We start from the raw sequence: 25,946 nt of genomic DNA on the forward strand, positions 1-25,946 counted from the left end.
GTTTGCCGCGACGTGATTGGGCGCCTTGGGTAAAGCGACTCGAGCTCCTATTGGGCGGTTGGAGCCATCAATCGCCGAGAGGGTTGCGCGCCGAGTGCCACTGAGAGGACCGGTTCAGCCATTTTGGCTCAGAATTACATCGGTCAAGGCACACGCTGCGGAGCCACAATGGCCGCGGTTTCTAAGTTACGCCCTCGTCCGCTACGATTGGTCGTGCCCTGATAAACTTGTGAGCTATTGGTCCCAATGTCCACGAGCTGCACTGACAACGCCCGCTTTTGACACTCGATGCCCCTCTGCCATGCTGTTTCGTGGTGTATGGCTGTGATTGGCTCCCGTGATGTTGTTTGCCTTGTTTCCTTTTCGAGGATTGGTCAGAATCACATGCTCTCTCGCTACTGGCCTGTTGTTTCTCCTATCAGAAAAAATAAATAAATAAATACATATCCAAGCATGCGCATGCGCACTGCTGTCCGACACAGGGATAGCAGTACAGGTTTCAAAATGAGACGGACGTACAACTTCATTTTAAGAGCACGATAAACCTTGGACTTACACGAACCTGCCATAAATCCAGTGTTTTTAATCCTGGATGGGAAACCGCCCTTTAGGACGCCACTTGTAGATAACACCAACCGGATAACGTGATTAATATCAGAAAAACATACCCAAAAATACAAACCTGAGTGACATCTCTGACTGCAGAAGAGTTACACTCGTAAAGCTGCGCCCGCTGTAGTAATAATGTCATAAGTCATCAATTTATAATTGATATGTCTAATACTATAAATTAGAAAGTGTTCATGCACTTGCTGGCATAAAGAGAGGCAAAGATGGTCTAAATCTATATATTTCTTTTCATAATGAGGACCGCAAGTGTTTTTAAAATGCTTTATTTCAAATAAACCACCATCCACCTCAACAACATAAAGCTCGGTCTCCTACCAGTACTCAGCTTTGACGTCCTGCGAGTACGATCATTTACATTTATGCATCCACTTACAAAAAAAAAAGAAAAAAAGAAAAGATATATACATAATCGTCGCATCACACAGAACGAGTTAGATATAACAGCAAAGAGCACGATATCATCTGCTTCGGTAAGAGGGAGGGAACTTCTCGGGGAAACAGGTTGTTGATACCTTCAAGCGATGAAGTCCAGTGGTCTGTTGAATCCACCTTTTCTGTTCATGTACTGCCTAAAAAAAAAATATATATATATATATAAAAATAAATAAATATAGAAGAAAACATTACATCACTGTTTCCCTCGCAACACTTGCAGATTACATCATCGAGCACCAATGGGAGTGCCGGGATCTCTGCATAGAAACACCTGCAGAGGTGATTGGCTACTTTGACACTGGTTGATGCTGTGAGCGCTCACTGTAGGGGTGGGAGGGTGGAGGGAGGGTGGAGGGGGACGACGACGACTGAAAAGTTTGACTCTGGAACTCGGCTACACGACTAATAACTCTCAAACGATGACTTTCAAAAAGATCAATACGTAGCAAAATAATTATGAAACATCTCCCGAGACCGTCTGTGGACGCCGGCGCAAGCAAACTCGACGCCGCTCCAAACATTTGTTTGTTTACGTACCTGTACTTCCTCTTCATGGTCGTATTGACGGCGAATGCGTTTACGGATCCATCGGTTTTCCTCCCCTGTTTAAAGACAATGTTATTGCCTCTCGTATATATATATACATTTTTCATTTCAAAATAAATATTGACAAATTACAAACGAAGGAAATGTTAAAGGGGCTTTAAAAGCCCCTTTTCCTCTCCTTATTTTTTTCCCCCCCCGATTAAATAAACATATAAACATACATCTGAAAACTAGGACTGAATTAGAATGAGAAAATATGTGGCACACATGCTGCTACAACAAACATAGTAGTTTTCAAAAGACAAAATATATAATATACATTTCACAATAATGAGGTGCTTCAATAAAAACGTTTTTTTGTTTTTTTTTAAATCATGAATATCTTGGGAAAGTTGCTGAGTTCATTCGGTGGTTGTTGTCTAGTAAACGACGGCTCCTGTTGTGTGCAAACAAGAGAACAGCACAGCGATGGGCATGAAGCTGGAGGAAGCTATAACCTTCACGAGTAAGTATTTCAAGTTACATCCCTTCATTAACACCAGAGTTACACATGCTTTTGTGAGCATTTTGCGTTTTCTCCGTGTCCGTGAGCGGAAAAGGTCGCATTTTTCTGTCGAACTCGGGGAAATCTTCAACGGAGGACCTTTGAAATGCTTCGGAAAGCCCACGGGATTGAAGCGATGAGCTGGTCGAGGTGTTTTGGGCGACGTTTGTGTTTCGAAGAGAGGCAGAAGGTGAATTTCGTCAGGAGCAACGAGGTGTTTTTTTCTTTTTCTTTTCTACGTTCGTGCACCGCGAATTCGTCCCCCGGAGTCAGACTGTCAACGACGAGTTCTACCGTGACGTTTCGAGGCGTCTGAGGGAAACTATTCGGCGCAAACAACCTGATCTGTGGCGTGATAGCACATTGGTTATCTAAGACGCTAGTTTACATCTCGCGCGTCAGTTTCTCAACTGGAAGAACACAATCAGATCTCCCGTACGCCCCCTTCTCGCCAAATTAAGGTCCCTGTGACTTCTTTCTGCCCCCGGCCTCCCAAAATGTGACTCAAAATGTGATTTGTACTCTTCGCTGAAGTTTCAGGTCCATCATTAAATTGCGTAAGCACGCAAAAAAAAAAAAAAAAAAAAAAACATGTTTCTCACAGGAGCTGATGGTTATCGGTGAATATTTAACTCATGAAGGTTGCAGCTTCCTGCAGTTCTCAGAACTTTCTAATTGCCTCTCGTAGATACATAAACAGTGTCCATAAATAAAGACTTTCAACAAACCAACCAAACAATCACAGTAAAAAAAAAAACGAAAAAACATGTGAATAGAGAGCACGACATCATGTGAAAGCAAGCTGCACCCCCCCCCCCCTGATTTGAGTGCAATCATCCAGCATGTTGTCCTTCAGTTTAGCTGTAAAGTGCGCCTCCTTGTGGCTGCACGACAGAGGACACCCTCGTCGTCTCACCTTGGTGGTGTTGAAGTTGCCAAATCCCATCAGTTTCATCATCTCAATCTCCTCCTCTGTTTTTCCCTCCATGTCCTCCTCTGTCAGAAACACAGGATTGTATTGACTTTGACCATTTCAATTAGAAGACGTTACATTTTCCACTTAACATACGTGCATTTACAAATAAATGTTTCATCCAGTACCCGAGATCTCAATGGGCTTTGCGGTCTTTTCTTTGGAGTCTTTGCTGTCCTTTTGTCTCGTCGGAGAGAGGGAGGAGGAGCGATGACGCCTCAGAGGAGACCTGCAGAAGGAAAACAGAGATGGCTGCAGGACGGGTTATCACGACTACTGAGAGCGTCTGCAGCTGAAGTACTTGGTGTTGTTTACGGTTTGTTTGAACCGTTTTGATGAACGTGCTTGTTCAGAAAATGACAAAAGAAGCACCAGTGACCAATCGAAAACAAAATGCTCCTCAATGACATCGCCGCCATCTGGACGGGCCGGCGACTGTTTTGCATGTTTTAAAATGCAACCCGTCACGTTAATATCCAGTACGGCCCAAGTTTCTTTGTTTATCCTGCGTTTCTACGGGGGAGATCGCCTCTAAAATAGCAACTGATGTGTAAAACAGAGATTTCTAAAGATCCGTATTTTTTTCTTCTTCTAATATTACACTCATTATTCTCCTAAAAGCAAGTCCTTTAAAAAAAAACAACAACAACAACAACAACAGATACAGCAGCAGACAGAAACATTGTACGGACAAACTCACCTGGAGCGCCTCCTGTGGGGAGATCGCGAGCGACTCCTGCGGCGGTCGCGATCTCGAGAACGAGAGCGTTCCCTCTCCCGTCGCCTTCGCTCGCGCTCCCGTGACGTCGAGCGGGAGCGTCTCCTCTCTGAGGGGGAAGGAGACCGGGACATTAACTGGACATTTGGGGAAATTGTACAAGATTTACTGGGATCCTCATTCTGGAGTCGTTTTCTCTGAAAATGATGATTTAAGTGAATTTTCTTCTGCACTTTGTTGTACTTTTCTGCAACACCTTTTGAATACAACGCGTCTGTATGAATGTCCCCGGCACTATGCGAGTCTTCTTTTAGTGTTAAATACAAAGGTTTAAATTTGTATCACTAAATGACTTTTTCATAGTGTAGAAACATGCTTTTTTTTTTTTTTTTAACTGCTGAGGCATTTATCAGGTATACATGACAAATATTTTTCTCTAATCTTTCACCTTTTGACTTAAAGCAAATAAGTATATATATAAAAAAAAAAAAAAAAAAGCAAGTATTTGTAGTTAAGATCGGCAGCTGATTTCAACCGAGGTGTCTTCAAAAACCTTTCATATTAGGACAGGAATACAATTAGTGCTTCGTGAGTTCAGCCAGGATTCTCAAAAAAACCAACATGTTTGATTGAGAAAGATGTGACAAGAATGTTTCCGTCTATTCAAAACACTGAAGAGGAAAAAAAAAATCGGAGAAAACTAAAATGTGTCGACATCGATCTCAGCATAATTAGCTAATTTAACTCTAATCACGAAACATCAATCGTCCGCGATGTCAGACGTCTCAAATGGCAAATAGTGATGTACAAAGGTTCACTGAATCAGATACAGCTGCATGATATTTCATTACATATTGTGTGCTAGTATCTTGGTACAACCGCAGAGTGTAAGCGGTTAAGCTCTTCAGAAATTAGTCACATCTTAATTTGATGTCATTATTTGTGTAAAATTAATTTTTCTAAAATCTCTGCGTGCCGTTTGCAAGGTCATATTGTTTAAACCATAATTACGAGCAGCCGAGTAGAAAGAAAAAAAAACAAAAAACAATTCAGCGGCGTTAATCGCAGGTACAAGTTACAGTACGGGGAATTTCTGACGGTCTACGTTGCCCACTTGGTGAAAAGCTGTTGGTACAACGGCTGCAAAATCCCAATTGGCACTCGTCTAAGAAAAATAAAAAAAACTAAACACGAACTCGGGAGCTCTGGAGACAGCGGAGACGGTTGTGGCCCTGAAGACAAAGACGGATCATCAGATGGCACAAAGGAGGATTGGAGATGGAGGAAGAAGCTCAGCCTGCCAAAGGCAATGATGGTGCACTTCCACACTGCTGAATCCCTCCTCCGTCACCATCTGATGCTTCCACAGACATTAAAGTCTCTGCGGGAGACTCATGAACTCTTTCTGGATCCTCTCTCTTCCTAAAGCCACAAGAAACGTTTCTTCCAGACTGCAATCGACATAAGACTCATGCATTTGGAAAAAAAACAACAAAAAAACAAACAACAACAACGTATAAAATAATATTTAAACATTTATACCACCGGTCTTTTTGTGGCAGCCTTTTAGTTCAGTCTGTGCAAGAGCAGCAGCAACCATAGATCACGTGTTATTATTATTATTATTATATATATAAATATATATGATTTATTATGTAATTGTGATGTAAAGTATATTGATCCATCAGTCACTTTAAGAGCTGCTTCCACGTGCCAGCTCCTGTTATTTGGTTTATTTACGTTTTTATAGCTCCACATCCGTTACACATGGACTATTCTTATTTAAATGGTTTACGTCGCTTAAACTCGACACGGAGCAGTTTAACGTCGCCTTTACTTTGCGACAGTTTACGGTTCATTTAAAAGGCGTTATAATTATGAGAGTGAGTAATTTAAAATTCACTTTTAGCGTAAGAAAGGCAAAACAAAAACAGTTAGCGACTTAGCCGCGAGCAGTGTTAACAACAAACGCTAATGCTACTCGGTAATTCTTCTCACCTCGTCTCGGAGGAGTTCGACTCCTGCTCCGAACCATTTTCCTGACGAATCAGATAAATGTGGCTCGGAAACAAATGAACCGAACTTTAGTGAGAAACACGAGCAGGCTGCGGCTTATTTGGATGTCGTTTTGTCGACGGTTTGATTCTGAGCCGAGCTTTTCCGGTGTTTTGCGCGCTCACTTCCGGTAAGCTTCCTGGAGAAGCGCGCCCTCTGTCGAGCCGGAGGAGAGTCGTCGTCTTGTGCGGCGTCGTAATACGAAACCAATACAAATTTAAAGTTTAAATTTAAATCTTGCAGTTTTTTTCCTCAATCTCGTTCCTTATTCTTCTTAAAACAAAAAAAAACAAAAATTGCCTTTTTTTTTTGGCAGCTTTAACATCTTCAAAAACTCATGAAACTTGGCGCCTGACACGTGCAAAGTTTCGTGAGGTTTGTCTTCCTGTGTCACCGCGAAACATCAAACCTAGCCACATCGCCCTGGCTATACTATATACTATATACAAAAATGTTTTTTTGTTTTTTTTGGGATCACTTTTTGGAGTATGACCTTTTTCTGAACTGACATGTATGCCTCAAGTGGCGATCGAACCCAGTTACTTCTCACAAGGAACTGCTCTAACCACCGCACTACTGTCGTCTGAAATATGAAAAAAAAAGTCATACTATAGCATTAAAATGTATTAATGTGATTTCCATTTTGTATTAAATATTTGTATTGTTGTTGACCTTTAGTTTGGTGCCAGTCTGACAGCGTACAACGTGAACCAGACCTGAAATTGTGACCACTCTTTGAACTTGCCCTTACAGGGACTCACCCTCCATGAACCATGTGTGATACCTGGGCAGGGCTCGAACTCGTGTCTTCACGACGTCGCTTCCAGCTCGGCGGCGGTGTCGTCGACCCCTGGACTATCTTCGGCGCTGGAGAACGGGTTGCGGCAGGAGAAAGTGTTTCACGGAGTTCACTCAGAGCTTCCAGCCAACAGTCTGGTTAACTCAACAGGTAAAAGAATCTACTTCACCAAGGTTGCTATTAATGGTTCAGATTCCAACCTTGGACTGTTGATAGTGATTTAACTTTTAGTGAAGTTGAAACGTTTGGAGAACAGAGAATAATAATAACGCGGATTAAATCACCGCGCCGGATGAATTTGCCATGTTTCATGAGGTTTCAAGCATCCTTTTACCTTAAACATCACCTTCCTGTGTCACGGCGAAACAGCATAATTTGCCGCATCGCCACGGTAATGCCCTTCGAAAAGTCGCACAAACTCCTTAATATATCATCTTCAACATGTTTAGGCTATTCTGACCCGAATTTAGGTTCATGTGATCAAAACCAGCTCGATGAAGCATGTGAAAGTATGAAAAGTTTAATTTCCAGTTTCCAGCAGGGGGCGCTATGACTATGAGCGAATCTTACCATACAGATGTCTTCAGGTCCGGACTGTTATCATACATGTAACGTTTGGAGAAGGTCGGTCATAAGATTTACAGCAATTATAGTTTCATGGCGAGACGCTCAAAATGGCCAGCACGCCACGGGCACACCGATCGACGAAAACAAAATCTTTTAACGACTTTTAATCCCAAAGGTGTTAAGGGTGTACTGACAAAATTTCAAGCCGGTCTGAAAAATTCTGTAGGAGGAGTTCGTTAAAGTACAACATGTGCCAATCGCCAAAAATGTCAAAATGGCAGACTTCATGTTAAGTTTAGGTCTTAGTGCCAAAATATAGTGTATTCGTTAAATTAATAGCAGTTTATGTAGGTGTAAGCAACTTTCCCGAGTACCAGTTCAGCTTCTATTTGTAGTCATTAAACTGTTCTACATCCACAATGTAAAGTTCCCTTTTGCGATCACAGTTTTTTTTTTTACATCCCGAAACCTTTTCACTCCACAAAGCTCCAAAAACATTTGGTCAAAACTGCATTGCAGAGGAAAATAAAGGGAGGAAAATAGTAGAAGAAGTGCGAGATAACTAAGCAGAGAAAGACATTGTTTGATTTTAAAATCAAACTTGACCTTTAATGACTGATACATGGTAACCTTGCAACACTCACTTATACATAAATAACTTAAAACCATGAGCAAACATCACACGTCAGCATTTTGATAACAGCTACTGGTTTCGAACAAAAAATAATTACTGTTAAGAGGTATTTTGCACACGTACGTTTGTAAAGAAAATGAGAAAAAAGTGGAATGTTTAGTACCTTCAGTATCTTCTACTACTGGGTTTCAGACTGCGTGGACAAGCAACAGATTCGTCATCCTTTTGGTTTAGGTTATAGTGTTCGTAGCGGCTTGTTGTTTTCGTTGCGAGCCGGTATATTTTCCACCGCCGCTTTCTTTATCCTTGTTCGTCCCTGCTGTAAATAACGTCAGCAGGCTGATAGTTTTACACAAAAAAAACAGCGTTCAGAAGAGCACAATCAGTAGCTATCAGTAATGCCTCTACACGTACTGCACCTGTGCTCACAGAGTAACACCTGCAACATCTATCTGATAAATGAGAACCGAAATCGTGACTTAAGAAAGATGCCTACGATGACCATCAATGCGACGTACTAGAATGTCAATCTACACGTGTATAAGTGCCTATATATGGATAATGGCTGCAATAATTCATGGAGACTTTAACTCCCACTATGTTTTTTTTTTTTTTAAGTTATTGATTGGAAAAAGAAAAAAAAAAGTAAACGGAGAAAAAAAAAACCAAGGTGTGAAACCAATTCTGAGTGGCACAGGGTCACAAAAGAAACATGTCTGAGTGCCTGTACAGTGAAGTGAAGTAATGGACTGATAGCACAGCAGGTGAAAATAAGACGTGTGTGACACAGGGACTCTGTGTGTGTGTGTGTGTGTGTGTGTGTGTGTGTGTGTGTGTGTGTGTGTGTGTGTGTGTGTGTGTGTGTGTGAGAGAGAAGAAGTAGTGCTTCAAAATGTAAGGTTGTATCCGACCTGGGTCAAATAGCATGTGAAAATAATCACCGGTGTTGTTTAACCTGCTTCAGATGAACCACATACTTGTAAATCAGTGGGTCGTGCGTGAGGGTCTTTTGGTGCGTCTGTGATCTGAAATGGCTTCTTTTTTTTTTTTTTTCCGAGTGGATCCGATGTGGTGAACTCCGTCCGCTCCTCCGGTCGCACACCGGGAAGTAATTTTCACGGCGGTATTTCACCGAGGTCGGCGTTGCGTTTCGAAACGTCTCAGGTCTCCGCCTTCTCCTTCTGCTTCTTGCTCTTTTTCAGGAACGACGGCGGCTTGAACTTCTTCTTCTTCTTGGACGGGGACTTGGAGGGGGAGCCCTCGGGGGTGCCGCCCGGCAGTTTGGCCGGCGGGGCGGCGGGCGCGGGGGAGGTGTCGTTGGTGGAGAGGGCCTTCATGCCTTTCTCCAGCTCCTCCGTCGTCTGCTTCTCCACCTCGCCTCCGTTCTGGACCGCCGTGGAGTCGGGCTTTGCCTCCTCTGCGCCGGGCAATCGTTTAAAAACAAACAAACAAACAAAAAAAAGCAAAAGAATATTCAGCAATCGGACAAAACGTCTGGAGTTGGGTGGAGCTGCAAAGGCCTTCATGCTAGACGCGTCGCTGCAGATCAACATGCTCGCTCAATGAGAAGTGGGTTTGTCAGACAGGTTTTCTGTACTTACTAGGGAGACAAGACCAAAGCAGCAGAAGTTTGTTCTATGAACCGGCGAGGAGTGACACGGAAAAGGACAGACAGACAGATGGACACAGAAGAGACAGTGGATACGGAGAAAGATGACGAAAAGGGCTGAAATGCGGCAAATATTAAAAAAAAAAAAAAAATCAAACCATAACGAAGTCAGCGGACATTTTGACTTAACGACTAACATTAATAAAGGCTCCATTTTCCGGCTCGGCTGAATGCACCTTTTATTATTGTTTACTTGAACCCCGTGAAGTCAAAAATGTCTTCCTTACACACACACCGTCAAAAGCTGACAGACCGCGTTGCTCCTCCGATTATCTGACACGCGACGGACACTCAAACCACCTCGATGACTTCCTGATGTACAGAAGACGCCGTCAGCCGTTTCTACCGCACGTCTTCGCAGGATATACTTCAAATATTAAACGTTAAAAGTGAGACGTGTTGATTACGCAGAGAAACTAGGACGCGGTCCGTAACGACAGATGCTGCTGAATATTTGAAATGAACACGAGTGAAATTCTTTTAATAAGTGGAGGCAGAAACTTCAGAGATGGAGATCCCCAAAAAATAAATAACTACATTTGTGTTTTAAGCCTCTGATCTTTTTTTTTTTTTTTAAACGAATAAAGAAAAATAACTGCTGACAGCTGTCATCGTTTTTGGATAGATAGCAAAATCTGTTTATCAAATTATAGATCCTTTAAGATTTCTGAAGGACAAGACTTATTTTAGATTTTCTCATATCAGGTCACCTTTTGGTTGAACAGTTCTAATTTTCTTTTTGTTGTTGGGGAGTTTTATTATATTTAATTTGGGAATGTTTGCTGGCTCTTCTTTTATAACAGGATTTATCCAATATATGATTGTGTTTGTGGTAATTTTCTATGAACCACCTTTTTGTGTTCTGATTTTGTGCTTCCTTTTGTGTCGTATATTGAAAAGTTTCAATATTTCCTTTGTAAATAACCTAAGTAAACATGTTTAATGTTCACATTTTGTATTTTTGATGATAAAAGATTTTTTTTTAAAGTGTGAGGCGAATAGCTCCATTTCTTAATTGTCTCTTGATATTATATTCCGACCATCAAACATCAACTTAAAGTCCACTTATCATCTTTTTCCGTGCTTTTAACCGCATCCCGCAACCACTGAGACTTCCTGTGTAATAGCTTCATTACGAGCAAAAGCCATCAGCTGTTGAAGCTGCAGAAAATGTTTGAAAGTGGACCATAACTACTATTTTCCAAATATCGGAATGGACTTTCACACTCAATTTTTTTCTGTAAATATAAAACGAAAATAAAATAATCTACACCTGAACGTGTGTGTTTCACCTGCTGCGCGTGAGGAGGAGTAACACGGCCGTCGGTGAGCGTTTAAAGCATGAGAGAGGGCGGGAGCAGCGCTGAGCCGCGCAAAAAGAAATAAGGCAGCCGGGTCGACGACCTGCCGAGCCTCACCTGGGAGAGGAGCTTGGCTGGGCGGGGGGGGGCCCTTTGTGGGGGAGGTAGCGGAGGGAGACTCCTTGTCATTTGCCACCTCCTCCCCTACTCGCGCGCGCGCACACACACACACACACACACACACACACACAGTGAGGGACAGTGAGGGCTCCGCTGGGCTGCAAAGTTAAGACACGTGAGGTGAAGAAAAGGAGCGAACCCAGTTCACACCGGGGGTCGCGGGTGGAGTCTCGATTGGTTAACGGTGCTGTGTGCAGCATTATAACTCCGAATATGATCAAAAACCCACAAAAAAAACTGTTGAGAAGATTTGAAGGTCTCCACTAGCCTCTACTATATTTTATAGTTAAATTAAATTAAAGGATAGATGGTTAAGTAACTATAAAAAATGGGAGAAGCTTTAAATTGGATATTTTGGTGTTTAAAATGGTACACACAACACCTTTGAGAAGGTTAGAAATAAAGTGTGAAACGCTTTAAAAGACAAAGTGAGTGTTGGTAAATTAAGCTGCCTTCACTGCACCGTATTGCCAAAAATATACAGACACCTCAATGACACTATGAAAGACAGTAATGGTTTACTAAACAAGTGACAAAACTAGATTAACATAATCAATAAGTATTCAAAGAGTTGGTCAAATAATTAAAAAATTACGCAATGGAACGAATGTATTTTCTTCTTCAGCTCCTTTTTTTCTTTGTTTTCAGCATCAATTTAATAATTTATCCGAGTCCTTCAAGTGTCCGTATACTTTTGGCCGAATACTGTGTAGACGTAGAAATTCTACACCAACAGTTAGCTTAATATTGTAAGTATGGATAAATAGCGTTGACAAAAGTTGAGCTGAGTGAAGGGTACCGTTGGTCCCTCCGTCCTGCTTCCTCTGCACCTCCTTGCGGTACTCGTCCAGCTCCTGGTCCGTCAGCTGGTTGAAGGGGTTGGGAGGCTCTGGCTCGGGTGGGACTTCTGGGGGGCTGACTGGAGACTGATGGACAACCGGAAACACACACGAAAACAAAAAAAAAAAAAAATCACAGCTTTTAACTCCGAAGATGGAACGGAGGACTCGAGAGGAGGGAAAACGAGACGTTTACCGGAGGAGCGTCCTCCGTTATGACGCTGGCGAGGACTTGAGACTGCGGCCCCGCTGTTTTCATGTCCTGACGATTCTGCTGTCGGATCTGAGGAGAGAAGAAGAAGAAAAAAGGTCTTTGTAAACATTTTTGAATCGTGTGACTTTATACGGAAGGAAAACGGATACTGCGAGTGTCGGAAAAGGAAAACGTCACCTTGTTTCGTGTCTCGATCACTTCTTGAGGGTTGGTGAAGAGAGGCACAAACAGGTTTGGGTTCTCCATCTTGATGGATGTGCTGCCAGCTTGTGTCATTTCTTCTGTCTTCAGCCACTAAGAGGAAGAAAACCAAACATTAAAACCACATCTCAGGGCCCGCTGGGAATGTGGACACTTACAAACCAAGTCAGACATGAGTTTACAGTAAAATAGAAAAAAGCTACTTGCTTCCTTAAAAAAAAAAAAATAAAAAAAAAAAAAAGTATTGCTGTGTTCCAAATGTTGTACTTGTGTACTAACATTCACTATTTTGAGTGTATGAGTGTGTTCACACTGTCCAGTACAGAAACATGCAGTGAACTACGAGTACCAGGATGATGTATTCAAGATGTTCCAAAAAAACAAACAAGTGTGAATCGCTGGAACACTTTCCACCCTAAACGGGCGCCATCTTGGCTGCGTAGAGGAAAGGGGGCGGGGCCACCGACGTAAAGAATTTTCAAATTAAGGCGAGGAAGCTGCAGCTGTTCCTGAACACCACACAAACGTGTTTCTTTTGAGTGCGGCACAAAAACACGTTGATTTCTGGGTCAAATAATTAAAGCTGCAGATATTTTGGCGGGTGATGTGTTCACATGCTGAGGTTATTTCCGGTCAGGGCAGAACTGCAGTGTGTTGAAAACAACACTGCCCTGTCAAAATAAGAGTCCTAACATGGAAGAGCGCTGTTTGTTTGTGTACTTATTTGGAACAGCACGTGTTTCCATGGAGAGATTTATTGACAGGGAGTATGTTTTGCCACCAGGGGGCAGACTCTGCACTGCAGTAGTCATCGCAGAGATGGTGGGTTTCCCCTGCAATGCAGAGAAGAGGTGAGAGAGAGTGAAGAGCCTGGGTGGGAGGGATGGGAGGAGGAGAGAAAACAGAGAGGGGCGGCCAAGCTCCTCCCACTGATGCGAGACATCGTGATCATATTGTTTTTTTGTCTTTAAAGGACTCACAGCTGCACCTCTGTTTTAGCCTCTCCTCCTATAATATCTGGAAATAAATGAGGATGAAGAAATAACCTTTATGAACGCACATCAAATATGACGTATACCTGGAAGGTGGTGAGGTAATTATTCGGTTACCATGTCCGCTTCCTCCTCACATCATCTGTAAATGAGGCTCCACACTTGAAAAGGTTGAAGGTTTTTTTCTTCTTCCCCTCCTCACAGCTCACTTTAATCTCACCTCTGCGTTCTGATCCCTCGACTCTTCACTGCTTTTAACTCTTTTTTTATTTAATTTTTTTTTTATCCCTCCACATTAAAACTGAAATCTACCAATCCTCCCGTTTAAGCTATGCAGCATCATTGAGGTCACAGCGGGCGACGTTTGGTTATAGAGCACGTTGGCTTGAGTTAGTTAGTGGAGAAGATGCATGTTTTCTGGACTCCATATTCTCCCGGCTGATCCCCGTCACCCAACCCCCTTCCCCCCGGAGCCTCACGGTGCTGCGCTGGTGTCCCGGGCTGGCCTGCTCCTGGCTGATCTTCTGGTAGGTGTTGGGGGTGTTGAGCCAGCGGGTCCTCTCCTGCTGCTGGCGCTGGGCGAACGGGTGCTGCCTCAGGGCCGGGTGGACTCCGTCGTCGTCGAACTGGTGGAAGGCCGTGACGGTCGCCGGCACCTCCACCTCCCTCCGCGTCCGCGTCCGCTCCAGCAGCACGGGGAAGCGGTAGGCGTAGCCGGTACGGTAGCCCTGAAAGACAACAGAGGGGAGGTGTTTCTGGCTGCGGGCAGGTAGTGTTGTTTTCCCAGTGCTTTTGCTGCATTGGTGTCATGTTAAGATGAATCATAATCAATACGAGCACTTAATTGATATCTCTAGCTTTGCAGGAAAGAGAAAACAACACTTAAGCAAGTTTCAGAAAGTTTACCATCAGCAACCCACAGGAAGGCTTTTATGCTTTTATTGTGAAGCAGCTACAGGAAATGCAGCTGTGTTTGGTAAAGTGCTTATGCAGCGATGTAGAGTGGATGAACATGGGAAAGATCACCACGTTCAGGACGAGCAAACAAAGACTGGTTTTTGGTACCAAGTCAAAACTAGTAATGTTTTTATTAGTGCGACTGTGTGGCTGATCTGTGAGAATGAACTGACTTCTTGTGAATAAATAAAGCTAAACAAACTAACTAACTAACTAACAAACTGACTAACTGGCCGATCAACTAACCAGCCAACTAACCAAACAACTAACAGACCGACTAAGCATCCAACAAACTGATTGACTGACTAACTATTGTGGGATTTCAGATTTGGTTGTATCCGTTATCTGGATTTAATTACCTTGAAAGACAGACTAATTTAGATGATTTTGTTTTATGGCTTCTGTATATATCAACTTGTACATAATATCCAACATTGAATGATATTTACAGCAGTTAGAACAGCAACTCCCACATTACAAGAATGCAACACTTGCATCTACAGATAAATGCCCGTGTTCAATAAAAACGGGTCTCCATAGTAATAAGTGGATATTTTCGATAAGAAGATGAGTTTTTAAACATTGCGTGCGAACAGACAATTTTAAAAGAGGAAATCAAGCATGTTATTGAGGAGCTGCCACGAAGTTGGAAGAGTTGCAGAAGACATGTTTAAAATGTTTAAAATCAGAGCAGCAGAGGTTGAGATATCCTCACTGGTAGCTCCATGTGTGGGTCAATGCCAAAGATGGAAGACAAACTGAACTCCATGTGTGAAAAAAAAATGGTGGAATATCCCTTTAAACAGAATCTAAACCGCCGTTGTACGCAAGTTTCTGGAAACAGTTGCCTACCAGGTTATCCAAAGTTCTCATGAGGGCTTCGAACTCATGCTCCCCGACGCGGGTCTTATGCAGAGGCCCAAAGGTGGAGCCCGCCCAGCCGACGGTCCCGGCCGGGTTGGGTTTGTGGGTGGTCCGGTCCAGCAGGATCAGGTTCTGTTCTCCGCCGGAGCAACACAACGCTGACACCTGGCAAAAAAACAAAAAACAAAAACATAAAATCCAACCAACAGCAGTTTTTTTTTTAATTAAAAGAAAGGCCATTAAGTTTATTTGATGCTTTCCGCTTCGCACACATTTTTTCATACAAGCGCGACACTTCGCACAAAAGCGTCTTTCCCATATTCACTGTAAGTCAGACAGTGTTTGATCCACGACCTCACAGTCATATCTGCATCCCTACAGGCTGCTGCTGCTGCTGCAGGGATTACTGCAGTGTCTCTGTGGTATGCGACTGTCCTGAAAGTGTATTATACTGCAGTGCAGAGCTGCTGGCTGAATTACAGTGAAAGGGTACCGAGAGAAGGGCATCTGCACAGGTGTAAAATGTACCTACACATGCTAGTTCACTTTCCCACTCACACCCACCCGCGACGGAAGCACTCCAATATGTCAGCTGTGTGTCAATATAGTGTGCGTGTGCGTGTTTGTGTGTGTGTGTGTGTGTGTGTGTGCGCACTACCTGGATCTGGCAGGCTGCCTGGATGTGGAAGATGGTGTAGAAGGCCTCCTCCATAGACTCCCCCAGAGCCACGATGCCGTGATTCCTCAGCACCAGAACCTGGGACGAAGAATAAAATCAACATCGCAAGGAGAATTAAACCGGCTTCAATGCTTCACCCAGTAAAAGGTCACATGACATTAGGACTTCTCTTGCATTCATTGTTAAAGCTCAAACCCACGAGGGAGACGCAGCAGCAGCAGCAGCAGCCGCCGAATCAAACCGCGATCTGTGGCTCGTCTCTTGCGGTCTCACTGACCTTACAGGTGGGTCCTAAGCTCTTCTGCAGCTCCACCCTGTCCTCCTCCTCCTCCGTGGCTCCGTTGTAGTCGTAATAGGCCACGTCACCGACCAGCAGGGCCTCGTGGGACAGCGGCATCAGGCCGCTCTTCATGGCTGAAACCTGCAGACGGTGGAAGCTGTCAGTTGTGGCAGCAGAGATTCATGAAACACGCTAACGCTTTGCGAGCTAACGCCGCCCCCCCGACTCACCGCAGCCGTAGCCGGCGTGTGGAGGTGCAGCAGACAGCGAACGTCCGGCCGGGCCGAGTAGATGGCCGAGTGCAGGCTGAACTTCTCGGGGTCCACTCTCAGGTTGGTGCTGCCCTTCTCCACCACTTCGCCCAGGATGTTCACCTTCACCTGTGAAACCATCACCAGAGAGATTTCACATTCAGGAGCACCGGCGCTTACATAAAATATATCCACAGTTTGATGAAAAATATTTGGTGTTTAGTTAGCAAAGCCGTAATTATGTAACCTGCTTACACCGGAGATATTCTAATAGCGTGAGTTATAGAAGTTTGTTTAGCTGACTGAACACTTTTCAATTCTTTTGTAGCACGTTTCAAGTTAAAACTTGTTGAAGAGTGTTACGATGATGTAGGCGGCCTTCATCCAAACCATGTGGGACTATTTAGATGAGCTGGGAGGGGGGGGGGGTGGAGTGAGGGGTGGATGTGACACTATGCCCCGCCCACTATACCAAAACCAGGCATGTCAATCAAACCAGACACCCGTCCAAACATACCTGTCGTTGAGGTCTAATATCTCATTAATGATGCAATTATTCACAGAAGAACCACCAGAGAACTGATTAGAAGCAGTGGATTTATCTAATGATACCACAATTATTTGTGGAAAAAAATTTACTGGCTTTGTATTTCATGAGAGAAGTTGCCTCCTTTTTGAAAATTGGAGCCAGCCCCAAGTGGCCCCTCAGTGGAAGTGCATATGATATTTGCTAACTTTCTTTAAAAAAGGAACAAAACATTTATACTCTCGTGAGACTACGAGGTTACCCAACCAATTGTAGACTGGAAATACAAAGATAACAGGATCTTTTATTCTAGACAAACTGTGGAATTTGTTTTAATAGACTCGATTGGACGCCATGAGATTGCTACAACTGTTAGTATCGCTTCATCTGGCTCTACCACCGCCGCTACTGTTGGAACTACATCTAGAAATAAACGATCTCACTTAGTCCCCGTCCCCCACTGGTAGCTGATTGATCCACCCTACAGAGTGGTTGGGCAAACCTTTCATGCACACAGGGTTTCTAGACTGTAATCACAACGAACACCAGAAACTGTGATCCCTGGGTGGGCGGAGCCAGGCGAGTATTGAGTAATTCTCAAAGCAATATTGTAATTAAAATGTGTTTCTTTTTTTTCTTTTTTCTTTCAATAACACTGGTGCCAAGAACATTGTGTGCAGCACAAATCCTGACTCACCAGGCTGGATCCAGTCACCTCGCTGTAGGCCAGGCCGTCTGGAAGCACCAGGAAGTGTTCCTGCTCTTTACTCACACGCAGCTGTTGGGCGAAAGGACAAAACGTTTTGCTGCTGTGTGAAAAACCTTGCTATCCTAACCTGCTATCTTTCCGTTAGCACAGAAGAAGAAAACGAAGCACAGAAAACGCAGATTTCTATCATCTAACCACAGATAACGGGCTTTTCCCGTCTATCTACTGTTTGTGTGTCCCCTGTCCTTCATTTGTCTTGAAGGTAATCATTGTGAAATTATATTATAAATGGCTTTTTTTTTCTCCCACCATTCATATTTGGATTTAACCCTCACAATGCATTAATACTGCTGTCAAACCAATGCATGACTCACTAGTAGTCAATTCTTAAGTTAATAAGCCTGTTTGAGTTACGCAGTTTAACGCAGAGGGAAACTCACCAATCGTCATCCAATTGAACACAACCGTGGACTTACATCGATTTGTCTCGGCAAAAGGAAACGTGGAAGTTAAAGTGAGGAGGTATTGAAAACTAACTGTGAGGCAGGTGCGGCTGATCTGAGCCCAGCCGTACAGGTCGAACAGGCGGTGGGTGCTGGCCAGCTTGCAGCGCATCAACCTCTCGCCCTTCACCATGCTGCCGGGCTCCCAGCCGTGCAGGTCGTTGATGGGCGTCACCATCATCATGTCTGCGCGGCGGGAAGAGGAGGAGGATGAGGGGGGGGCGGGAGGGGGGGAGGAGGAGGGAGAACCAGACAGAGAGCAGTGAAGATGATGGAGGAGAGTGGGTGATATTGAACATTAGGAAAATGACACATCTGGTTTGTGCCATCTCCTTTTTTATCTTAATAATGTGGACGTTTTCTTCCTGTTTGCTGTTAGTGTACGTTTTGTCCAATTAAAATCTGAATTTATTTGTATGACATGTCTCTAAATAAGAAGTCACACACACTGCTCAATGATACTTTAGTTTAACTCTAATGAAACAATAAAAAAAAAGAAGTCCCAATGGCACAAATATGTTTTCTCTTTGTAAATGTAATTATTAACATTTTTCACTTACACTGTAAAAAAAAAGGCAACGTTGAGAAAACAAAGCTTTTTTAAGTTCACACAACTAATCGGTGGCGAATTGAAGTAACAAAACATTTCAAGTTAAAGGGAAAAGTTCTCTAAATAGAAAATATGCAAACAAACAATAGACAAACACCTCCCACTGTCAGTCCACATCTACTGCTGCTTCCAGTGTTGCAGCTGTTCAGGTTAAAAAGTTTATCAACGCGCGAGCTAATTTAAGTTTTATGTAGAATCTAAAAAAAAAAAAAAAAGGGATGCACATTTCTTATTATGTGGATGAGGTGAACCAGAGCTGCGTTTCCAAAATGAAAAATAAACACTTTTGTGTTCAGGAACAGCTGCAGCTTTAATTTGAAAATCCTTTACGGTCGGTGGCCCCGCCCTCTTTCCTCTACGTAGCCAAGATGTTTTTGTTTCTGTACTTGACTTATACACTCTAAATAGTGAGTGTCAGTACACGAGTACAACATTTGGAACACAGCAAAGGTTATAATGTAATGATGGCTTTTTTTTTTTTTTAAAGTGTGTTCAAATTATTAAAGTTTTTTAGTCAAACACGTACTGGAAGGGGAGACCGGCAGGGCGGTTGGAGAGCCATGCGACGCCATGTAGTCGGCCAGCTGTCTCAGCGCCCACAGGTTGGACGAGCTGCCGCCCTTCTTCATCTGTTCCTGGATCAGCACATCCAGCTCCTCTCTGAAGGACTGCGCGCACACACACACACAGATATTAATATATTATCACACACACACACACACACATACATGTACGCGCAGATCCCACATGACAAATCTTTTTCAGTTTCATAACAATTATCAGTCTCCTGAACAGATTTAATGTGAGGAGATGAATCGCATCTGGAGAAGCGAGAGAGAGACAAGAAAAACAACAACAACAAAAAAAACACGAGACAAACAGCGAGCTCACCGGACTCTGAAGGAGACTGGAGATGCGTTTCTTGTGCGGCGGTCCGGAGCCGGGGGTGGAGTGCTGAGGGGACGGGAGGCTCTCGGGAACCCCATCGCTGGGGCTACGCTGCACCGGGGTGCCCATCGGGGTGGGAGACTTGCTCATCTTCTACTGTTTTGCAGTGGATGTCTTACAACCAGGCGTGGGTGGGGGACAACTGTCCAGAAAAAAAAAAAAAAAGTACAGCCGATAACGTCATAAGTGGGTATTTGCACGACCAAATAACATAAAATATTCTAATGCAGTGAATGTAAAAGTGTGACGGGCTGGTGCGCGTATGACAACAAGAGGAAATACAACAGTTCGTAATAAAATACATGATAAATAATAATGCTTTAAACTGTTGCATGTTTTAATTAAAGTACAGCTTCATTTGAAATGGTTCCAGCTGCAGACCACAGAGCAGCCAGAGTTTTCCAATTTCACCGTTTTTTGAGAGACAAAGGGCAGCACGGCGCTTGCACAATTTAATCCTTCAGACATCTGCAACACTTTCACTTCCAGCCACAATGTAATTCAGTTAACCTGAAGCCAGCACTTATCCAGATTGGATCCTTAAACTTGAGTCATCCATGTGCAATTAAGCGTTTTTTTTCTTAATGTGGCAGGAAATATGATAAATCATTTGACAGGTTCAAGTCCAGCTAAAAACCCGAGTATATAACAAGTGCACGGGGACACATCATAAATAAGAAAATAGTAATATAAATCACACACTGGACAATTATAACCATTCATGACAAATAGACTGGTCCTTTTTTATGGAAAAGACTTGAGACATGAAGAGTCTGATTGTTGCTCCGTCATTGGAGTTTTTTTTTTCAGGACACAGTTTGTATTTTGAAAATATGTTACTATCTACCACTTCCTGTTTACACCCAATAAAATAAAAGCACGGTCCAGTAGAGGTGGAGAAGATTTCAATTAAAGATTAAAGAAGGTCATCAACAATTTAGAACACAAACAACACAAAAAAACACAAAAAAAACCAACCTTATTCTAATTATATTAGCCTAAAACAGCAGCCATAATCCTTCTCAGATTAACATGAACATTTCCGTCACGGCTTATCTGAAGAAACATAAGTGCATGTGCAAATGTGAAAATAATATGTCTTAATCCTCCTTAACCTTCACTTTCAAGAGTTCAGAGGTCTGGTGAAGGATCGGATGGTGAAAAGCAGCCCGGAGGGAATCAAAAACTCTGAAGAGATCCAGCCAACATGATGAAATATTAAACAGCAATGTTCATTCAATTAAAAGGCTCACTCGTGTACAATTCAGTCAAACTCTAAATATCTTAGTATCTTGCATTGAAGTAAAAAAAAAAAAAAAAAGAAAAAAAAACTTGTCTGCAAGTACAAAAATAAACATGTTTGACTCTTTTTTTCTTTTTTTTTTGCATTTTCAAAGTGGAGCATTAAGATGAAAAACCCTACCCTCGCATTAAGGATGCCGTATTCATCGGTGGGGAGGGGAGGGTTGGTGTCCCGGATGGTGGAGGAAGTGCAGAGCTGTACAAAATGCAGCATTAAGCTATAAGAGCTCGCGTGCACACGGCGGCAGTCAGAGCCGCGGACAGGAAGTCCGCCAGTGATACGGCTCGGTAATTGGAGAACGAGTAAAGAGTTACCGTAAGGACGTTCAGAAAAGAGATGGCCACTCCCCGACTGAAACACACTCAGCTGACACACACACACACACACACACACACACACACACACACACACACACACACACTGCTGCGGGGAGCAGATAAGGTCCCAAACACACCACACCCTCCCTCCTTCCTCTGCTACATCTCACTAACTGACTTATTTACCTACTTGATTAGTTGCATCACAGTAACACAACTACTCGTGCATCTTTAGCCGACATGCAAATCCTCCTCCCCCTCCCCCCCAAAAAAAAAAAAACAAAAAAAAAAAACATGGCATCACATCCGTGTGTTTTACTAATTCTCAACTGCGGTGCAAAATGCGAAACTCCGGCAGATGACTAAAACCTTTTAATGGATTTTTTCTTTCTTTTTTTTCTTTTCCGAAAACAAACTGCGCAGTTTGAATCCGACAACATCAGGCTCAGAGACGCTGGGACGTTACATCAGCTGTCGGAAAAACATCAGAGCATTAAACCCCTCTGAACATGCACACACAAATGATGCATTATGCTTCACGTGAACCTGACTGCTCCCAGAAGGTTTAACTTAATATCAAACCTACAGCTTTTTTTTTTTAATGGTTTTAACCTTTCTGCATTCAACATTCAAATGTACTCAGACGGGCGTCTTTTATTCTGAGTCTATAAAAGCCGGCGATTCAAAGCAGCAGCTCTCTCTCGCTCCCTCTCACAATAGAGGATGGTTTATAGTGTGTATGACTCTCTCTCTCTCTCTGGGGCAGAGGGGGCCCAGCTGCTGACAGGCAGCAGATAGATAGCCTCCCTCTCCAGGGAGGGTCCTAATGACTGTGAAGAGGTAGACAGGGAGCTCTGGCTGCCCGCCGTCACTAGCCACCTCCTCCTCCTCCTCGTCCTCCTCCTCCTCCTCCTCTCCGTGATGGCTGACCATGCTGCACCATCACCTTACATCTGTTTCCACAAAAGCTCAGGAGGTGGCGGAGATGACCTACTGACTCTTCCCTCCTCTCATGCAGCCGGATTCTTTCTTCGAAAACAAACAAGTGAAATCCCAACAGACAAACACTATTATCCTTCTTTAACTGAGCGCCTTCATCAGAATAAACCAGCAAATCTGAAATCTGTTGAGATCTGATTCCAAAACAGGTGAACTCAACCGCTATTTTTTTGTTTTTGTTTAAAGAAATGGAGCTTTTAGCGCATCACGTTAACATCTGCATGTGCGTATTGACTGCTGTTAATCTACTCGCTTGCAGTGGTTTTTCGCTCTCTCTGTCTGAGCATCGACATCCAGCAGCACAGAGGCAGATAAGGGTATAATTACCTAAGCAGCTCTGGATTGATTTTTTTTTTTTGGGAGGGGGGGCTCCACTTTGGTTTATGTCATAATGGCTGTGAGTGAATCCCAACCACCTCTAAACCAATCAGCACATCAGCTAAACACTTTTTCGAATAGGAGGTAAAGCTGAAAAACTGTGTTGATTCTTTTGACGAGTTGCAGCGAGTTTTTGAAAGTAAAAAGTCAGACTTTGCCTTTACGTTTTTTTGGTAAACGATTCTTTTCTAATCTGCTGTAGATAAATTGTTTATATTTCATATTAATTTGTAAGAGAAGGAATGAGAAACTAGCCTTTTAAATCGAACATTCCTGCCTGACGACGCACAATGCGACTTAGGTGAGCCTATTAAACGAAACGACATGTTTATATAACTTATAGAGGCAATTTAGCTATAATCGACTCTCATTAAAATCGACTCATTATCTTGAAACGTTTGATAGAAGAGTGCCTCGCAGAAACGCAGCCTACACCACATGAAAATGCATTAATGCGTGATCGGTGCAGAGGTATAATTTAGTTGACTCCCTGCAGGACATTTCAGTCTCTGCAGTCTCTTAACGGGAAATTTGGCTTCCACTTCGATAAAACTGTGCTAAATATGAATAAATAATATAAAAAAAACAACGGAGCCAATGAAAAAGCAGCTAAGAGCGTAGAGGAAAGTGGTGGAGTTAAGTCAAAGGAGTGTTTATTTTTTTTAAATTTTTTTATTTCTAACTACAGTATATGTAGTTGCTGATGTAGACTCCACTAACTTCAAATGTCTCAGGTAAACCTAATTAACAAACCTTTAACGGTGTCCCGAGGTCAGATTGTTCCATATATTGCCTCAAATTATTACCGTGTGTTCATTTGCCACTTAATATCTGGTGTTTTCTTTTCAAACTTGATGTTGAAGTGTTTAAATTTAACAACGAAATATCCAATAAATCCTATTATTTGTATGAAACAAGGCCTTCCGCAATGTCCAGTTTTTTTTTGTTTTTTTTTACAGCTGTGTCATTTTAGCATCCTTCCACTAACACTACTAGCCTACTGCACTACGAAGCGGAGATTTACACCCCGAGGACAATCCCTGCCGTCGTGCGGCAGCAAAAATTAAAAAAATAAAAAATAAAACATAAGAAGCTGCAAAAAGCCCACTTCCAGTGAAGATCATGTGTCACGTGCACGGGGGAGGAAGAGCGCGGGGCCTATTGATCCGGTCCCGCATTTCAATGTCAGAGCACGTTATGATTTTTCAGCATCATCCGCTCCTCCACCCGCCGGCGACCCCGCGCGCTCTGCGCGGCTGCCTAGCAACACTCGCACGCGCTGCAGCATCAGCACCAACACCAGCAGCGGAGCGGACGATCTGCGAATGGCCTCCCTAAAAATAATAATAATTAAAAAAAAAAAAAATGCAACAACGCAGAAGCCAGCGGCGACTGCACGGAGACACAATTCAAAAACCCTCACAGTCGCCAACAAATCACTGAATGATCGTCCCGCGTGCCCGCGTAATGACTCCGCAGCGTCCGGAGCGGTGAGAGAAGCAGCCCGTGGAAAAACAACGAAAAGCGGCCACTGGCATCGAGACACCGTGTGACTGGAGCAGCGGAGAGGCGCTGCCATCACAGACTGAACGGTCTCACTCCACACAATACACACGAGGGACCGCGCACACGTCGGGGCCTCTTATCCACAGAGCACAAATAAGAGCTGGAAGCACGCGCCTTGTAAACGAGCCGCTGTGCGCGTGAGCACCGTTGCAAGTGTTCATATTTTTTATTTATTCTTTTTTTATTTATTTTTTTGCAGGTTTTTATTCGCGTCCATCCGGGACGCACCGAAACGACAAACAAAAACACGGTTAAACACGAGAGCGGGGGGACGGGGCTCGGACATCAGCGGCAAATGTGCGCACACACTCCGCTCATGCACGCGACAGGGAGGACCCCGCACTACGCCCAGTCCTCTCCGCCACGGTTTGCCTTTTCGCTTGGCGGCTACAGCCGAAACATAAACGCACACATAAACGAGCGGCGTACTCACCTCAGTGCATCCTCGGGTCCGCGTCTCGGTGTGTGGGTGCGGCACACCCGCAGCCCGCCGCCGTCCTCCGAGCAGGCAGATGTGGTGGAGTTACAGCAGGTCGTTTCCTTTGTCAGACTGTTTTCGGGGCCTCAGCTGATATCAAAGTCAATAGACCCTGGTGGGTTTTTTTTTTTAATTCGCTCGGTGCTCCTGGACCAGCCCACTGCCACGCCTGTCCGCGGTCTGACACCCAAACCCCCCACCCCCTCCGCCTCCACCCCCTGGTCAGATGACTACAGCGGCGGTGCACTTGGTCATTGTGTTTGGAAAAAGCCAAACAGCCCTGATGGGTTGTTCTCCTTCAAACGTTGTCTCGGGTGTTCAGGCCCCATTTCTCGTCAAGCAAAAACATATTTCACACGAGAACCAGCGCCACCTTCTGTTGGAACAGAGAAGAGCCTGAGCAGCACGATGTGGCGGATGCTGAATATTTGACATGTTTAAATCACATAAATACTGGATACACGTCCAATTAAAGAGTTTTACTTGCATATAGTAAGATTCTAGTAGTTTGCTATCTGTGCCAACTACATCAGCTGGAACACACGTTAATGCATCAGTGACTACAATTAATGCACCTAGTTGAAGTTTGCTTTTTAACCCCTCTCTTCTTTGCAGATCATTTCAAGTTTTTTTTTTTTCCCAGACTGTCTTTATATTGTATAAATTTACAGTTGAATATTTCTATTTATTTATTTATTTTTTAAGATCATGATATAGAACATTTTTATTAATATATGAAGAATATGTTTTTGCTGAAGGAGTTGTATTAACTTCTTTTCACTTCAAAAATCAACAATTATGACATTTGCCTGGGGATGCAGTGAACTTTACATAAACTCTAATTACTTTTGCCAATGAGGCAATTTAAAAAAACAAAAAAAAAAACAACCACAGTCTTAAATGACATGATGAATACAATAAAAACACAACAACAGGTCATTTCAACATTTCCCAGTTGTATTTTTGAAATAATATTAGCAGGTAGTGTGATGAAAATATAAACTGAAATTAATATAGCCGTCTTGTACATTTCATTTTAAAGGCTACCAAGTATACAGTTTGTAAAATCTAAACAAAAATCAAAACATATATATTCACTTAAACAAAACTGAAATGTTGAAAGCAAAATTAAAGACAAAATAAAAGTCTATTTTCTTCAGGATAATGCCTTTCTTCAAAGCAACAGGTCCCTAAAAATAAAATGAGAATTGTTGATCAAAATGCAAGTCTTGATGTGAAGAGTGTAGATCTATCCAATAGCACGAGTTCTGACTAAATTAA

The 25,946-nt window shown here is 43.2% G+C and overlaps 3 protein-coding genes across 6 annotated transcripts in view; 1 reads left to right on the plus strand and 2 right to left on the minus strand.

Moving 5' to 3' along the window:
* The window catches only part of LOC138622685 (zinc finger protein 703-like), a 282,664-nt gene that overhangs the window by 120,066 nt on the left and 136,652 nt on the right, over nt 1-25,946 (plus strand). The window lies entirely within an intron of this gene.
* Nucleotides 878-6,010, minus strand: snrnp27 (small nuclear ribonucleoprotein 27 (U4/U6.U5)). The gene is made up of 6 exons (XM_069701658.1): nt 5,845-6,010; nt 3,829-3,955; nt 3,257-3,357; nt 3,072-3,151; nt 1,603-1,667; nt 878-1,199 (listed from the first exon to the last, which is right to left on the minus strand). The coding sequence occupies exons 1-6, from the start codon at nt 5,879-5,881 to the stop codon at nt 1,145-1,147; spliced, it is 465 nt and encodes a 154-aa protein (XP_069557759.1). The 5' UTR covers nt 5,882-6,010; the 3' UTR covers nt 878-1,144.
* Nucleotides 7,847-25,016, minus strand: add2 (adducin 2 (beta)). 4 transcript variants are annotated; one of them, XM_069701643.1, is made up of 15 exons: nt 24,621-25,016; nt 19,568-19,766; nt 19,203-19,344; nt 18,101-18,252; nt 17,552-17,632; nt 16,308-16,457; nt 16,075-16,218; nt 15,777-15,875; nt 15,107-15,283; nt 13,777-14,025; nt 12,282-12,398; nt 12,087-12,173; nt 11,851-11,977; nt 10,989-11,075; nt 7,847-9,318 (listed from the first exon to the last, which is right to left on the minus strand). In XM_069701643.1, exons 2-15 carry the CDS (start codon nt 19,712-19,714, stop codon nt 9,062-9,064), a joined length of 2,016 nt encoding a protein of 671 aa, XP_069557744.1. In that variant the 5' UTR covers nt 19,715-19,766; nt 24,621-25,016; the 3' UTR covers nt 7,847-9,061. The 4 variants fall into 4 exon arrangements, with proteins under 4 accessions (XP_069557744.1, XP_069557746.1, XP_069557747.1 ...); XM_069701645.1 differs by lacking the exon at nt 24,621-25,016 and adding an exon at nt 21,048-23,775; XM_069701646.1 differs by lacking the exon at nt 10,989-11,075.

This window comes from Brachyistius frenatus, unplaced genomic scaffold (assembly GCF_029030835.1).
Source record: "Brachyistius frenatus isolate BFR_SWC_R1_liver_20210118 unplaced genomic scaffold, ASM2903083v1 Contig_37, whole genome shotgun sequence".
NCBI lineage: Eukaryota > Metazoa > Chordata > Actinopteri > Embiotocidae > Brachyistius > Brachyistius frenatus.